At 35.7% G+C, this 18,617-nt stretch overlaps 1 protein-coding gene across 8 annotated transcripts in view; it reads right to left on the bottom strand.

Annotated features, from left to right (window-relative positions):
- NAALADL2 (N-acetylated alpha-linked acidic dipeptidase like 2) overlaps window positions 1-18,617 on the bottom strand; it is a 400,688-nt gene that overhangs the window by 69,433 nt on the left and 312,638 nt on the right. For all 8 annotated transcript variants that reach the window (XM_030954170.1, XM_030954173.1, XM_030954172.1 and 5 more), the window contains 2 exons: window positions 17,772-17,891; window positions 2,121-2,267 (listed from right to left, as the gene is read on the bottom strand). In XM_030954170.1, the coding sequence (XP_030810030.1) occupies window positions 2,121-2,267; window positions 17,772-17,891 (267 nt within the window). The remainder of the gene's footprint in view (window positions 1-2,120; window positions 2,268-17,771; window positions 17,892-18,617) is intronic.

The raw sequence follows: 18,617 nt of genomic DNA, 5'->3' as shown, positions 1-18,617 counted from the left end.
TTTCTTCAGCAACTGCAAGAGAATCCTTGGAAACTGGGGCAATATTATGATTTTTTCCACTTGAGAAATTCTTCCAAGTTTACTTACTTTGAGACTAAAATGCTGCATATTTTCTGCTGGCGAATAAATGAGCTGCATTTCACCCAGTGCACTTTTACAGCAGTGGCTGAATTCTCACACTGCACTTTACTGGCTCACAGACCCCACCACAGGCATTTGCCAGGCAGATTTAACCTGCCCGAGGCTGTGGTTCACTGTATTACGTAATTCCAAGCCAGACAGTTTTACTTACTCTTCTGGCCTGAATGTTTCCTCTTACAACTTTTATTTGCTCGTATTTACTCCTCAGGTTGCTGTCAATGGAAGGTTTTTATAACCCTCTCTCTGCGGACTGGCATTGCTCCGACTGGGGAAGAAATGCATTTCTAAAAATGACCTGGAGCTGCTGCTCTGGAGGAAGAATACAAGCACAGGTCTTGGGCTTTTTAACTCCAAACCAGTTTTTTCCAGCTGTGGAACAGCATCAGTTTTACCTGACACTGCACGCTGGCTGACAGGTGGGTAAAATAAACAAGTGATGTATATTCCAAAGGAAGAGTGATTCCTGAGTAGGTCACAGCAGTGAGAGAGACAGAAGAGGAAAGCAACCTCACAAAATGATAACCCACAAAAGCACATCAGAACAGTCAATTTCTGAACCTGTTTGCCCAAATCTTGTTTTGCAACGAAGCTGACAAAGCTGAGGCGTAGTTAAAAAAGCTGGATGGAAACAAACAAGCAAAAATCCCTCCCTGCAAACCAACAGATTTTTATCAGCCCCTAACCTGCCTAACAGAAATTCTTGCAATGTTTATTAATACGGCTGTCAACACAGAATAATTTATCTGCCTTATAATATCTGTCAATAAACAGAATCCACAATAAGCAATGGCAATAAACAGTAAAGGACAAACAGATTGCTTGTTTGATAGAACATAGGAGAGACAATGAGCTTATCTTCTGGAGGACTGTTAACAACCTGTACAATAAATAACAGAGACATAGCAAATAATCCAAATTTAATCATTCTGTGTGACTTCACTTTTAGGGAAAAATTCCATCCTCTTGCCAAGACAAATTTACACATTGTGCCAAGCAGATTTATTTCTCACATAAAACAGACCTCATGGGGTCAAGGTCTCCTACAGTCTGAGAAGTGCAGTATGTCTACTTCAAGACTGCAGATTACACTTACCAAGTTTATTTCTAGGAAATGAATTTTCAAGAAGGACAAAAGCTGAATTTTTAACAAAGAACCAAATTTAGAGCGTCATGTTTAAGCAAATATAGAAATATTGTCATTTATGATTTTAATTACATTGATGAGTCATTCTGAGACACAAAAATGCACATTTACAAGGTTAACTGAACATGAAGAATAACTTTGGATTAAAGTAGACAATAGCCAAGGGAACCTTCAATGTTCATGTTGTAAATGTTGCTGGGAAATACTCACTGTTTTGATATACCGAATTTTGCAGATTCTTTCTTGTGGTCTGTAGATTGTATATACACAGATCTTGAATGAAAACTATGTGAAAGGTCCAGAGGAATTTTTTTGTTGTCACTTAGCAGCTATTCCACATAGTCCTTCCTTCCACCTACCTTGCAGAAGATGATGGACTGAAAAAAGCCATGGTGTCTGGAAGACTCCAATCAAGCACACATATCCTTGCCACCAATGCTTATCCTAGAGAATTTTATTTTTCTCATGGTATGAAAATGGATGTAGAATGCATTTTGAAGATTGCCACATCCTACTGTGCAGTAAAAAAATACACATCAATACCTGTTTCCTCTATGTTGAAAACAGTCTCAAAAGTTGGGTTAGATAACATGTAGCCAATACAACTATCAGCAATATTAACATTTTTAACACAACATCCTTCAATGTGCATCTGTTTCTTTGAATACCATATCCCTACAAAAACAGACACTTTGAAGCTCTATGGCAATCCTCTGAAGACCTAAAAAAAACGCACTTAAAGGAGATAAATTTCCACTACAACACAATATACCCTGAGAAAACATAATTCTATCTTCCTGCTATTTTCATTTTGTTCATTTTTAGTAACAGTTACCTCTGATGTTTTGATATCCTCATAGGAAAACTGTGTGGCAGGTACTCCAAGGTGGTTGATGAAATAATCTGCATCTCCCTGTATCTGCACAGAACTCACATTGGATCCTGGACATCTAGCCTTTTCCACACAGTTGAAGCTCTGGCTCTGAAAAAAAACAAACACAAATCAAAGCTTTACTTAATTATTTGCAGTCAGGCTCTTGAAGACTTGTAGCAACATCTCATTTAAACAGCATTCTTTGGGTTGAAGCAACTTTAACATGGCAGAGAGAAGTTTTGCTGCAACACAGCTGAGTGTTTCAGAGGACAAAGAAAATCTTATCTGAGGTGGCAGGAGAGGCAGGAGAAGAATGAAGGCACGTGGAGTGCCTCATGCTGGCCAGAAGATTAGAAGGCATCATGGTGGTGCCTTTTGGAAGATTTTGAGATCTTTAATGGCTCCTACGGAATCAGTTTTTTATTCAGTTAATAGCATGTTCTGCCACATCAAAAAGCAAAGATAATGAATGGGATTATCATATTCAATCTAAGATATGTCTGTGAAATGCTGGCAATGTGAAGAATTTCCCACAAAGTAGGGCTTAAGAGAAAAACAGAATTAAAAGGCTGAAGATACCCAATACACATCTCCTGTGTAAGTAATACACATTTTCTGTGTAGGCTTCTTAAAACAATTCTAGTCAGGGAAATCTTTGTATTTCTTTCACGTAAGTATTTAATGGTATATTTTAGCAACAGAACTGTAATAAATACGGAAACTGGAGATCAAGCCCAGACTGAGTGCCACATACTTGTATAGCTTTTAAACCTACCAGGTAATTAAACACTTAATAAACAGTAGGCATAAAGGCTTTCAACATCTATTACAGCAAATAAGCTACTCAGGTTTCTTTTCAAGAATATTAGGAAGTTGAAGTACTGGAGATTATTTGCATTTAGCTAACAGTTTATATAGTATAACATAACTTCCTCACCTCTACCAACAAAATTACAGGCTTTCTAGAAGAATAGCCTAAAATTGGTTCTACTTTAACACAAAAATACAGCAAATTCTGTATATTAAAGTCTCCAAGGTTATCAGGAAAATGTTAGACAGAGACAAATCTCGGTATTTCCCCATTTCAAAATTAGCATAATTATTGCTTCACAGTTTCATTTCAGTGCTGTGAATAATGCAATTGCATATTACACAGTTTAAATAAAGGCTGCAGAGTCTCACAGAAAATTATTTTAAAATACCTTCAAGAAATAGCTTCCATTTCATAGATAATTCTGAAAGGTGGTTGTATTACTCCTTTTTTTTTAATCTGTTAAGCATTTCTGCTCCTGCCATTCTTACATACATTCACAGTTGTTCGAGGCCTGTCCAAAAAGTCCTAACAGAAATGGCAGAAACCTAAACAACAAATTCATTGGAAAAGTTGTTTTAATAATCACAACAGCAAAAATCCATAATTAAGGTTTTATGCATGTATCTGTGCACAAGATCCACTGCTCCTTTCAGGAATTATAAGGCATTTATGGATCACCCAGTGTTCCACACTACAGCATAGATCAGACTCTCCTCCCTTCACACTGCCCACCACAGCTGGTCAAGTTTCCTAAGTGTTGAGTAGCCTGTTCTTCCTTTAGTTTTAAAGCCTCAATGAATGCCTTGAAATTGTGAAATACAGCTTTTGACACTTAATTCTGAATATCCACCAACCCCCATTTCTACCAGCCTACCAGGAGCTGAAGAGATGCCTTCCTACAGCAACCATGAAATTTAGTTTTTCTTATGCATGAAAGTTTATATATGAAATGTTTACAGCTTTGGTTAAGGGGACCATAAAATATGGTGGTTTGGGGGTTTTTATCACCATCCTTGACAGTATAGGATTAATATTTTTATGACAGCAATGTTCAATTCAATAGTACAGCATTTTAAGAGTTTAACTGCTTTATTCCACTTGCACTGTTCTCACACACAAGCCCAACAATAAATATTTAACCCAGCACCAATATAGGAGAATGCTTTACATGCAAGATGCTGTGCTCTTCCAATCTGTTTTTATTGTTAGGCAGACTCTACAACACCAGCATTCTTCAACTCCTTGGCAACAACTGCAAAGTTCATATAGTGTTTTGCATTCATTAAACACATGAAATGTTTCCCCAGACTAATAGACTTAAAGAATAATAATGCTCTAATATTAAAAAAACACTACAATTAATTTTAAAAAATCTTTTAAAATGTATCTAGAATAAACTATTAGCAACACACAACTAACTGCCATTTGAAGAGCAGCCAAGCTGCATTTCTTCAGCTGGTTAGCCTTACAGGAAAAAGACAAACTGGCTGTATTTAGAGCACTCAGCTGCTCAGGCTGGGCTCCACCATGTCAGTCAAGCCCTTCCTTCAGACTGGAGCCCAACCAAGCCACTGGTGAGCCAGGAATCAAGGAATGCTTGGTGTCAGTGCAAGGATTCACGTGCTATTTGTAATTGAATAATTTTATTTCTCTGGAGCTCATTTTGGGTGTCAGCACCATCTTACAGGTTTATGTTACAAATTTGAGAAAATGAAGAGTAGCATATGGCAAATCAAATACATTTCATTTGAGTTAGTGTCCTAAAACAAATCTGACACATCTGAAGTACAATCAAGTGGGACTTCATTGCAGAACTCATTTGTTAGTTCTGGTTACTACTCTTCTTTACTTGACTCCAGCTTCACTTAAAACATTACCACCTTCTGAAAATGGATTAAAACATCGAAGGAGCTTTCAACAGGGCCAGTAAAGAATGAACAGTTATTCTTACAGTATGTCAGTGATCCCAGCTTCAGAACTACAACAAGGAAGCTTATTCTTCATGAATAATTGATCTCTATTTCTGAGCTGAATCAGTACCTGTGTCAGGGACTGGTGCAATTAAGGACCTGAGGTATGAGAGACCATCTAGAGCAAGTAAAATTGTCTGAAGGAAGAGCCACAGAATTTATTTAATTCATCACAGATCTTGTTAAAAATGCAGAAATCAAGATATTAACATATTTATTAAATATGTAAATCAACACCAACAGGTAATAAAGGCCAGAGAAAGGACTCTCAGGTCTGTGTCCCTCATCTATAAACACCTGCCACACTCTAGCAAACGGACCATTAGAGGCAGAAGGCTTGATGGTTCTTAAAAAAATATTAATAGATGACTGTCAAAGGCTATTAAAAAAAACCTAAGAGCTCCTAGGAATTGCATCAATTCTATGGCAAGCATACTTCTCTGTTTTCTCCCAGCTGACTATCAAGTTTGGCTACATACATCCTGTTGTGCTCTGTCTTTATTGATTATTATACATACTGCTATTAATGCAAATCAGCTCTTTCAGAAATTATTAGGGAGATTTAATATGGCATTTTGCCCTGTGGACCTCAAAGTGCTTTTCAAACCAACTAAAGGCAAGCAAGGTATCTAACATTTCTGTATTGCTCAATATCATAGAGCAAAACAACTACATAATAATTAAATGCACAGCATTTCCCCAATTTTGAGCCGTATCAAACTGACATGATTCAACTATGTGCATAAAAATAATTCTAAATTATATTCATTCATTCATTCTTTCTCTGTGTAGGAAAAGAAAAGCTAAATGTGGTGGTGATAATTAATATGCTATAGATGGAGAGTAGTTGTGGTTTAAATAGCCTGAATGTTACACACCACTGATGTGATGTATTTGCCTATTTATACAATGTGATCATTTGATTACCTGATTAAAGCTACACCATGAAATCTTATGAGGTAGAGTGACTAAACCTTGCTGCATTTAATTAATGTTATATTAAGATTGAAGTGATTAATTAAAAAGGAATAAAATGTTGGTTCTTTACTTCCTTAGCAATTTTTCCTTCCCACTTACACATATTTTCATTTAAGCATGTGCAAAGCCTTACTGAAAATATCTAAAATCTAACATTATTTAATGACCTTTAAGGGTAACATGAAGACTCTGGTGAGATTCTGTAGCCCTGCAAAATCAGTCACAGAAAAGAGAAATTTAAATCTCAGAAATTGCCCCTGGTTTGGGTTCTTCAGGACTACCACAGTGATGTGAGAGATGTTCCCTGCACACACACATATTCCATTGAGAGGAACTTGTCACCAGGGAAAAACAACTCCCTCAAGAATTGTGTTTATTGAAAGTCATCAGGGACAAGGAATTCAGCATCATCTGAATCCCTCTGATACTCGTGGACACTGCAGGTGATTCTCAAACAAATCACTACAACCCCAGGGATCCCCATTAGACAATCTAAATTCTCCCACCACCAAATTACTCTGTGTTTTCATACACAAAAGCACCACACCTGGAAATTCCAAGTGTAAACAGTTTTTTTAGGCCGTGCAGGAAGGCAGAACTGCATTTTCACAAGAAAAAAATCTGCCTTTTAGATAAACCTCATGGTTTTAAAAGAATTGTTCTTTCTAAAAGCCTGCAGGTATTCTGCACGCCAGAGAAGGCCTTTTCACCCAGAGAGGAAGAAGAAACCGAAAATGGTGACAAACACAATGCTTTCAAAAGGTCAGGTCAAACCAAGATTAGACAAGACCCAGTTCTGGTATTGTATTCAGATTTCTACTGAACCAAGGAAAAGTCAGTTTACCTACAAAACACAACCTGCTGAAAATAAAACTCCAGTTGTACCTTTCAAAACTGTGTAAAGTAATTTTTGCATTTCAATGGTGACTTCCTAAAAAAATGGGAAATTACAATAGCAGCGGTTATAAATAATGCATGGAGAAATATCTGTGCTTGGAACAAAAAATTTAAATATACTGCTGTATGTTATACTACTTTGCAAAATGGAGTTATTTTTATTTAGCTTACAGCTAGAAAAACATGAGACAAACTTTATCCTGTAATTCTTGTTCAAGGCTTTGGTTTCTGTTAAGAAGTATTTGCATACTTTTAAATATTTGTCTTATTTTTAAAAAAAACCCCATGACTATCAGTGTAAAGTCTTTATAATAAATGGTACCTCACAGGACTAAATCACATTTTAGATGCAAAAGTTACATCAAACTAGCAGGAAATACAAAAGCAAGGTAGTAAAAAATTATATAGTGTAAATTTAATTTTCTATCCTGTACTTCTGTACTTTTTCTACATTTAACTCTATCTACTGACAGTCTTTCTCTGATTCCTGATGCTTGTTACATGATTCTGAATTACATTTATCCTTCCTATAACCAAATTGAAGTCCCATGCCTCATTGAGTCAACTGTACCTGTTGCCAACACTCAGCACAAACTGCTAGGAATTTTAATGGCTTTTTCAGGGAAGGTAAAAATCAAGCAAGTATGTTCCCATTTGATAAGAGAATTTCAGAGCAATCAAATATTTAAAGCTAAAATTACATAGCATGAATTATATAAGTGACAAGACTGCAATGGGAATGCCATCAGCAGTTCCAAGTATCTCAGTACCTTAAAAATATAAAGTTTAAAAAAATGATTCAGAAACTGTTGCACAGACCTTTGGTAGCTGTGTTTCTCCAAAGTATCCACTTACCCCAGAAAATACTGCATTATAACTTCTTCCATATATTTTCAGCAGCACAGGAAAAGGCAAACTCTCCAAAACTTTGAAGTGACTTTAAAGACTGAATTTCCATGACCACAGGCTAAGCCTCACTATTCAGTGAGTCACATTTATTGATGGTAAATTTCAGGAAACTGCTTAAAATTGTATTCCATTATGATGGACAACCCAGAATGTATCAAGAGGGAACCTGTCTCCACACCCAACACTCCAAACTTCAGATGCTTTTTCCTTTAGAGCTTACGCATTTTGATCTAATTTTGTATATAGATGATTTTTGACCATTTTTGCATTTGTAACTCACGGATGCAGTCTATCTGTTTTTCGATAATGCAAAAATTAAAACTCTCCTGGACTTCATGGTGCTCAAGCTTTTTCTTGCTGTGTTTGTACCGCAGCACTAAATGTCAGAAATTAGGCCCACAGCTGGGTGTAACGTGGACACTACAGTTTGCAACTACTCTAATTTACTACAGTTTGTAACTGCTCTGATTTACTACAGTTTGTAACTACTCTAATTTACTACAATTTGTAACTGCTCTAATTTACTACAGTTTGTAACTACTTGATTTTACTACAGTTTGTAACTGCTCTAATTTACTACAGTTTGTAACTACTCTAATTTACATTTTTCCCAACCATCAGCATTCCCATGTCATGTTTTCTGAGCTACAAAGAACTCGGATATGTGGGATTTCTACCAGAAATGTTTGCTAGCACCACTTCCCAAACACCAGCACTTGCCAATGTGCAAATGAGCTCAGCAGACACCCTCATGAGCTTCATCATCAAGCTGACCCTGAAAAGCAGATCTCTGCAGAGGTCAGCTGTCTGCCACCCTTTCCCCATGCAGGGGTTTCTCCCACCATGCTGAGATCTTCAATCTGCTGTTTATGAGCACAACTTAAACTCACATGCTTCACCAGGAAAAAATAAAATAAAATCATTTATCCTTGTCCTGTATATTACATGCCTCATTCCCTGCTCCTCCACATGTATTCCCAATATCCTATCAGCTCTTTTATGGGATCCACAGGATCCCATAATCCACATTATCCAGCTAAGAGGGGACACATGGTATAGCCAGTGCAACAATCAAGTTTTTTAAAGTGGGGGAGAAATCTGCCATCAAAATCCCTGACTTTATTACTATAATCAAAGATCAAATTTCAATTGTACACAAATGAAGAAACTTTTTTATGGAACAGAACACAGAAAATCAGTGATTCTCTGAAGAACTCTCTTGACACATGGGTAACTGTGGCCAATCTTCCCTCACGGCACAGGCCTGGAACAAGGCCAGAGAAATTTACTGCTGACAAAGCTTTACCTTGCCCTGAAACCTGCAGTCTGACAGTGAAACTTCTTAATAGCAACTATGCATGAACAAATCACCCCCTTCAAGCCACACACAAAACCTATTTTTCAGCTTTTGAAATGAAAGTCACTCCCACCACTGCATACAGACCATGAAGGTCAATAAACCACCATCATATTTTCCACATAAAAATCCTCTTCTGGACTTCAATGGGAATTGAACAAATGACATAATAACAGTATTTGCACTTAAGATATCAAGTATGTGTAGAAATTGAATTTCTCAGGAAGATAATCACAAAGCAGATTTATTAAAGTGTGTCAGCACCACAAATGCAGGTCTCTAGGCTCCACTGAGAGATGAATTAAATGATCCAAAAGATGTCAAATGATTTTATTTTTACAGCAGTGGGTACTGTAATACTCTCTTCCTGATTGGATTCTTCCAACTTTTATCTACTTAAACCACAAGAAAGAGTTCTTGCCTCTGTATAGCAAAACAATAGCAGCGGGGAAAGAAGAGAAAACCCTAGAGAAGAGAAAACCCTAGAGAAGGGAAAGCCATATGGTCAAATGACTTTTTCTTTCTGGTTTCCATAGAAGCTCACTTGAACTTGGTTTCAAGAACCATGAAATTTAGGGCTTGGGAGAAGAACTTCAACTACTTGAATAAAATGTGGCTTTAACCAGAACCTGGTTAAAACATGGATTCTAACATGAATCTGATCTAGTCCAAGGAACTTAGAAAAGATTTTCAACAAAACACAAACTTGCCAGCTATCACCCAAAACTCATCATACATCTAAATGATGTGTTTCTTTGTGCTCTGAAAATAGGAATTATTATCTGAGATCTTTCCAAAAACTAAGCAAAGCATTGAACAGGGATACTGTAATTTCTATGTCCTGTCAAGAACTACAAGACTGAAAAAGACATTTAAATTTGTTAAAGAAATGTGGAGTTTTATTAATAAGTTTTCAGGGATATGTCCCTGCTTTTTCATATAAAACAGGGAAATTGAGAAAGGCTGATAATGTATTTTATTTCAGAACTAATTAGCAGACTTCTACAGACAACTGATAGCTTCTAACTAACTACTGCACAATATAATCTAATTAAAATATCTATAACATTATATTTCAGGTTTCATCCTCCAAATTCTGATCTTTAAAAGTTAATTCTGATGCAATAAAATTGAGCTTTCTGAAACAATGCATACACAGTCTGTAAGGGAGAAACGTTTGCACTGCACAAATTGAGAAAACAAATTGACATATCCTGTAAAGTGCAATCTAGATCTATTTACTCTGGTAAGGAAGACTAATGAATGCTACATATATATATATTTCTGAGAATACTAAATAATACAGCATCTACATGAATTCTCAAAGGTGCACATTCTAGTCAGCAGTGTGGAAAAAAATTACCTCACAACCCAATATATTTTAATGGGCTAAAGCTATTGAATCCCATAAATATGAGCTCATTTTTTCCTCAATATGAAATCTTTCTCCACCTGCCACAGTTTGTATCTCTGGTCTCACTGCTATAATTGCATATGCAAATAATGATATAGCTAGAAGTCTCCCTTCTAGTGCTGAATTACCTGTTGAAGGTAGAACATTGAGCCTTTTTAAAGTAATTATACAGTAATTACCTATTCAAGACAAGGATGTTGTGTTACAAAGCAGAGGAGCCAGCAGCTCTCCTTAACCTCCTTTGAAAGAAAACTTAAAGCATTTAAAGTGTTAAAATAGAAGGCTACAAAAGAAGTTTTGAAATCCCTTTCAATGCTCTGCCAGGATACAAAGGTTGGAGCTGTGTGACCTTTAGCTGCCAAAAGAAAGCTTTTTGCAGAACCTCCAAGAAAACTATTTCTTGCATTTTGGCTTTTCCTGACATCTGAGATTATCTGCTGTAAAATTTTCTCTGTTCTATTCAGTGAAGTCCCATTCTGTGTGCCCTTCAAGACAGCAGTAATACTATGGGAATTGTGGCTCTTTGACTCAATAAATAAAAATCCATCTCAACTCTGTTACTAATTAAAACCTCAGGAATAATTTGGAAAATACAGGTATTTTCCACATATATTAAATTGGCTTGAAATTGCTTTTGAAATTTCACATTCCCTGTTTATGGTGCCCCAAAAGTCTCCCTTCTAGCTCTGTTCAGTCTTTTTTTTCACACTAGACAAGACACCATCATCAGAATCTGCTTGTGGTAAACAGATGAAGAATGAACAAATCAGGCAAATCCCAGAATAGTTTAAGTTTATGTTTGTGATTATTCAAACTATCACAGTTTTAAACGGATTTGGAACGATCTTCTTCACATGTGGTTTCAAAGAATTCATCAAAGGAATTCTAACTTCTTGTCAATAAATATGCCCAAGTTAAAATTTTAAGATTTTTTTTTTCGTTTTGATGCCTCATATTAACCAGGTGAGGTGTTTGGGGATTTCTTTTTTTTTTGTCTTCCTAAATTTGAGTATTTCTTATACAAGTATGCCTAAACAAGAGACACAGAAGTTCAATTAAAAGCCTTAAAGCAATCAAGCTTTTGTTTTCACGTGTAAGAACTGTTACTATGACAACACTGAAATTAAAGGGGGGGAAATTTATGTAACAAAAATATGCCAATCACCCTAATTTTGAGTTTATTTTTAAACCTGAACCCTAGAAGACACGTAAGAGTTCTCCAAGCATGACAAGGGTCCATGTTGAAAGAGAACTTCCAACCTCAAAATCTCTCAGCATGAGCAGGAATTCCAGACTCTTCCCTGCACCTACTGGGGCTCAGGTCAACATTTTCACCTCAGTTACTGGTTTACCATTCTACAGAGGAAATTCTGCTCTTCCTGGAAAAAATAGCTTAAAAAACACCCAAACCAAAACAAAAAAAACCCCAAAGAAACAACAAAAAACCCCCATTCAAACCAAAAACCCCAAACCTTCCCAGGTTTCTACAAACTTTCAGTTCTTCCCACTCCTCTGACTTCAGTAACCTGCTCAGTACTCTGTGAAATAGCTCACAATTTTACAACATAAAAGAGAGGTACATCACTTAAAAACAAACATCTTCATGCTTGTCCAAAGAGCGATCAATCACAGCTCCAAGGCACACTGAGACAGGGGGAGCAGAATGTGTCAAAGAGCACCTGGAACCTTCTCCAGGAGGTGAGATTCAGTGCACTCAGGCCACACTGATACTTCTGGCAAGGTTAAATATATATGGCATTACTGAAAATAGGTCACCTTTTTTATTTATAACAAACAAATGGTCTGCTCTTCACTATCCAGGTGCTTTTTTTTCCAATAAGGATCTGCAGACTAAAGAGTTAATTGTGCTGCACAAGATTTTGATTCTTTTTCTGTGACATGCACAACTGAAGTCCATGGCTGCAGCTATTTTGGATCAAAAAACCTTAAACAGACTGGTTATACATTACACATTTCAGTTGATATTAATTTCTTATCAATTCTGATTTAAAGGTGCTTTCTTTCTTTCTGGTTATTTGGCCATACACCTGATTTTTGCATGTGCATTTCTTTCCCATGGGCTGTTTGTGTAGTACAACTTATACCTATTGAGTCAATTTAATTTCATTCAGCAACACAGTTAATAATGATGAGAGAAACGTCAAGAGAAACTTTTCAATGATTTCCGTTTAAGTACAAACTTTATAATATCCAGAGCTCTCAATCTATCTTCTTTTGTAAGAACTAAAAGTTTACTTTCAAACTCTCTACATAAAAGGTTTTTCTATCACTAAGAAAACATCTTTCTATTATCATGAAAAAGTCAGTTCTGAAGGGAAATAATCAAGATGATTATTATTAAACAAAAGAATATTTAGACAGAAGTGAAGTTAATTTTTCTAATATTGTAGTCTGGCTAAAGTGTCTGGAAGAGAAAAACAATTCCCTTACATGGTACAGCTCCTTATATGAGACAATATTAACTCAATTAGACAATAGAAAACTTGAACCAAACCCCATTTTTGCAGCAGAAAAGGAATTACTTACCTACTCCAGTACCACACCTGAACATAATAAAATATTCAGATTTATTCAGTTGCATCCACAAGGGCTATAGAAATAGATATTTACATTTCAAACCAAGAAAACCTTTCTGAAAATATACATCATTTACACCTCTATTAGAAATCTATGTAAATACAAGGAAGGACATGGAAGCAGAAAGCTTGAGTCATCAGGAACAAAGGAATTGTTCTCCAGTAAGAACACAGCTGGAAAATTCACTCATTATTACATTATGCTTTGCTAACAAACTCTTTTCTCCAAATTTAACAGTAATAGTATTTTCATAACATCAAAATATATGAGTAGGTTAAATTACTCACTGTCTGAATTGGCATTAATGTAATAAAATTATTCAATTTCGAAGACTGAAAAAATATGTAACAAAGCAGAAAGCAGCATTTTATGAAAAGGAAAAAGTGGTCAGATAATGCAAAAAAAAAAACCTGCTGCAAATCAAATCCCTCATTAAATGAAACTTTTCACATTGGAGGAGCAGCATCTTAATTAATTTAATAGAACTGGCAATGAAGTATTGCCAATTATATTAACAGCATCATTCTAACACAGTTAGGAATTCCTGAGATAGAAGTCTGCAGCATAAACTTCTGATTCTCTAAGAGATTTTCCTTTGCTCTCAACACAAATAGAAAAAGTAACACCAGCAATCAAATCTCACACTAAAAGTGATAATAGGTAAAGACTGAAAGCTCATGGGGAAGCAACAGTGTTCTGTTATAAGACATAGAACAAGCAATTCAAATAATCATATTTTTTCTTATTTACAACTACTGATATATACTAGAAGAGTCACTATTAATGCTGACAGGATTAAAAAAATGAGAAACACATAGAAGCTGGAAGAAGAGAATTGATGCTGACATAAATGTAAGATTTTATTTTTTTTAAATCGAGAAATAATGATAGTAACATCTATGCAGAAATTTATCTTTGGCTCTACTTCATAAAGACAAAAGGAACTTTCTGTCAATAACACCACCTTTAAATGCAGAGATGTTTTATGCCTTTTACTCCATTAGTGGAAACAAATACTGATATATAGCATGGAACAATACTTGGCACAGTCATTTTTAATGATCAACTCGTTCATCAATAGCTTTAAATCACTCCTTTCCTTGGGAGACAGGAGCAGTAAGTTCTGTTGGGCTCAGCAGTAGCAGCAGACCTGGAGTCTGATGATCTCACAATCAGTTAAAAGACAACAGCAATGAATTTATGTTTCATAATAACTTTTTTTTCTTTGTGACATGTCCATTATAGAAAAAATCATTAACGGCCTTATTTACAGAGAATGAATCCCAGCCTTGAACAAACCCAATTTACCAATGACACTCTGCCAACAAATGCTGATTCACCAACTGAGCAAGCGAATTAACCATCATTTTCTGTACAAAATAACAGTAGACAAAAATATAACTTGGCAGTACTTCCCTCTTGTTAATGTGGACACTAATTAGTTATATAAAAAATATTTGAATTAAATATGTCAAGGTCTCAGAACTGTTTGAGTTCCTCTTTGCTTAATTAATCCAAATATTTAAATTTGCTTCTTCGTGTAATTTGGTGTTTCAACCAGAATCCCACAGACAGGCATATAAAATTATTATTTGCAGACTGCTTATGTAGCTCCCTTTTGAAACCTGCAACTAATATGAAGATATAATCCCTTTATACAAAACATTCTTTAAGAAACATGGTCTCTGTTAATTAGCCAAGCACTTACTCTATTCTCTGATTGCCAGACCTCACATAGCAGACAAGTTATTAAGTTTCCTGATTCTTCTTTTCATTGTTGATGTTAGAAAATCCTTACAAATAATATTTCAGCTAAAACTTCTTTCCTAATTTTCCCAGAAATTAAGGGAAAAAAGATATTGTGGAAGCTGCAGTGATTAGCAATTGTCCAATATTTTATTTTATTAAAAAATACAAAAAACCAAGACAGAAATCAAACACTGCTGTGTGCATTGGCCCATCTTAGTTTGCTATTTTCCCCACAGTTCTCTTTAAATTATGTTCCTTGCAGCATCCACAGAATGCTCTGAACCTAGTGTGATTATTACTTGTGTTCTCTTTCACAGGACAAACTACAGTTTTTCATTGTTATCCCTAGGATCCTAGCATTTATTCTCTGTAGGCTTTTCTAACACAAATTAATTTTCTCTAGGAATACATTCTCCCTCTCTTTCACACACAACTTTAGCACTACAGTGAGCACTGAACAAAACCCAAAAATGGTGAGATTTCAGTCTCCTTTGCCTGCAAACAATGTTACAACACTGTTTAGCAGTAGAAGGAAAAATAATGCCTGACAGCTTCTTTTGTTGTGGGCTAAAAATGGAATTTAATTATGAGTTCTACCATTGAATCCATAGGCACAGTTCAGGACCTTCCATGTATTCACAAATTATGGAAAATTTCCATCCACCTAAACAAAACAGGCTAATCTATCTTTTAATTTTAGAATGGACTGATATCATTAATTCTAAATTCCTCTTTCACCTTCTTTTCTGTTCTAACCTATATTCAGAGCTCACAAAAACTAAAATGATCCTTTTCTCTCATTAGAATTTTTAAGCTCTGCAACTTGCACCTGGTAGCAAGAAGCTCATGTGAACAGACTCACAATTTCTTCAAGATGAGATGAGCTCCAAAAAGTCACATCTCAGCCCATTTGCAGTGTCATAACTTACAGGTAATCTGTAATTACATTGTCTTCCTGGCAAGTGCTGGAAGTAATATCAATATTCTTTATAAGCAGATCAGTCTTCCAGAGAAAATCTTCTGGACACATGGCAAACTGTGAGTACCCATGGGAACACACAAGGATCTGTGCTTGGCTGCTCCATCATTGTCAGTAATTTGATATGAATTCAGAACTCTAGCCAGCATTTGGAAGCAATAATTCCTATAAATCTTTTTAATGTCATAAACTGTATGACAGTTATTTTAATTACAAATACTAATATCCTACAAAAAGGAAAGCCATACAGATAAAATGCTCACATGCATTTTATCCTTTACTTTTTAGATGGGGCTTTAGGATAAACATGCAGAAGGGATGCAGTCTCAAAATTAAAGAATCAGAAGTGAGATGGAAGGTGTTTACTGGGACTCTAAAAAAAAACAAACAAGACATTCTAGTCACGTTTTATTAATTAACAGGTGCAATGCAAGGCTGCTAAGAGGGGCTCCTTCCATACTGCTGAACAGAACACAACTGCTATTACAAGAATTACAAAATATTATTTAACACCACAGAAATAAACAGAAGTTTGTTTCCTTTTCAAAACAGAGGACATGAATGTAATGCTCACACTAATATGGCATTTATTAGGATGAAAAAAATTGAGTCTTAATAAAGTGATAAATAGATAATAAAGAGACTGCTGCAAAGCTCCAGACAATTTAATTTTCAGATCACTGCCATAGATTGTGTTGTAGAGACAAAGAAATAAAATGAGAAAAAACCAAATAGCTCAAGGATAATAATAAACTTACTCCCTTAAATGGCAAATACTTGTTTTAATGGAGATAGAACTGCCAACACCACTAGGTTAGCAAAAGGCTAGCAACTTTTCAGGGTAGTATTTCTTGAAAATACAATAGCTAAAACTGATAACAAAATTTGAATTGACATATCCATAACACCTGCAGACTCACATATATAAATAATTTTCCACAAATGGAAGCTTTATTTTTCTCTGAAATGATGTTGCCTCACATTTTTCATAATACTTACAGAGAATAAATCATAAATAATAAATTCTTTCCATGAGGAAATTACCACTTAAACACTGAACAGGAGAAGTGGTTAAGACATTGCTAAGAAGCAATTTACTGATATAATTTTACTAACTTAGTTGAACAATTGCCAAGCCAGATCAGTCTTAAACTGCATTCAATCCAAGATGCAGCTTTGAGGAGTGTTTTTTACCAAATGCTTCAGAGGCAAGCCAAATAAACATCAGAATAAGTATTCATTTGGCAAACATGCAGGAAAAAAAATCTAAAAACTATAATTTATGGAAGTGAAATTGAACTCCATTTTATACCATTTCACACTGGTTTTGTAATTTAGAACGTGCCTTACGCTATTTTCCATTCATGTAAAATATTGATAAATTCAGAAAGCTCAGGAGCAGCACAGGGGTCATTAGTTGGAGGCCTCTGTGCCCTTACAGCCATGGAATATTCTGACTGCAGATGAGCTGCACAGGCACGGCTGAGCACTGCATCTGACATACTCACTTCAGACAGGATTTATTATGGTAGGAGTAACACTCTCCCTGTGTGTCATGTTACATCTGGTAAATATACAGGTTCAAATGCAAACTGAGAAACAGTCTGGAAAGACCTGATTAGGATGAGAAAAATGTGCTCTGTGCTGAAGAATAACAAATATGTTGCTTTAAAGCTGCCAAAAGGTAAAAAAGCTGTAGGGCATGCAAGTATGGTCAGACTTTGTCTAACAAACAGGTGAAACAAACTATTCCTTCCAACCTCTCCATCTATTATTTTTTAAAATAAAATTTACCCTGCTTACTTTAAAAAAAAACAAACCAGTTCATGTGTATTTGTGAGGTTAAAATTCTTAAATGAAATAACCACCAATTGCTGTGTAATGTCAACTGATCTTAACCATGTAACCTCATAAACTGCAAGTGAAATGAAATATTTTATTTCTAACCTCTGCTGCCAGCTGCTGAAGAGAAGGGGATGCCACGGGCCGTAAAGTTGAGTTGCCTGTGACTGGATTATGGAGGCTGATGTAGGCCACAACGTTTCTTTGAAGAACACTCCTGAGATCCTACAACACAAGCAGAAAAATGGTTACTACCCTGCATCATTATAATTAAGGCTGGTTTTGTTCTTTTGGTTGCTTCTAGGGGAAAACTGCACCCTACATTTCCATCCTCTGTGATTCCCCAAGTATTAGTTAACTACTGCTTCTCACAATATGCTCTTGGAAACTTCAAAGGATATCTCAGTGCTATTTCTCTATTTCTCTCTATAGCAGAAGTTATAATTCCATTTCACACATCATCTAAAGAAAATGCAAACAGGTCTGGGAGGAATTAAAAATTACTACACTTGTAAGGCCAAAAATGAAAACATTACACACTGTGAAACAACATGATGGCCTTTTAAACTTATGCCTTACAGAAGACAAACTTCAAAAGCAATCATTATCAACAGCTAAATGGACTCAAACATTCAGAGACCAAACTCAGATTTGAATTGCATAACTTTCCTGGTGTTTTCATTTTATTATTTTTCAGACTATATAAAAATAGCATGTACAAACCGTTTCAATTATTATCTCTTTTTTAAAAGGATCCCCTTTGCCTTCTCAGTAATGAGTTCCTCTTTGCATGAAGTGGCTCTTTATATTGAACAGAAGGGGTGTAACGCAATTACATCTGATGCAAAGCTGACTTGAAGTGGAACTAAACAAATTTTGCTTCCAGCCTGGATCTTTTCAATTTGATTTTTCCACCCCCTCTTGTTTCTGAAGAATAATCATGTTGGAAGT

This window comes from Camarhynchus parvulus, chromosome 9 (genome assembly GCF_901933205.1).
Source record: "Camarhynchus parvulus chromosome 9, STF_HiC, whole genome shotgun sequence".
Taxonomy (NCBI): domain Eukaryota; kingdom Metazoa; phylum Chordata; class Aves; order Passeriformes; family Thraupidae; genus Camarhynchus; species Camarhynchus parvulus.
The sequence above is the reverse complement of the archived record's forward strand: the minus strand, read 5'-3'. Positions and strand labels throughout refer to the sequence as shown.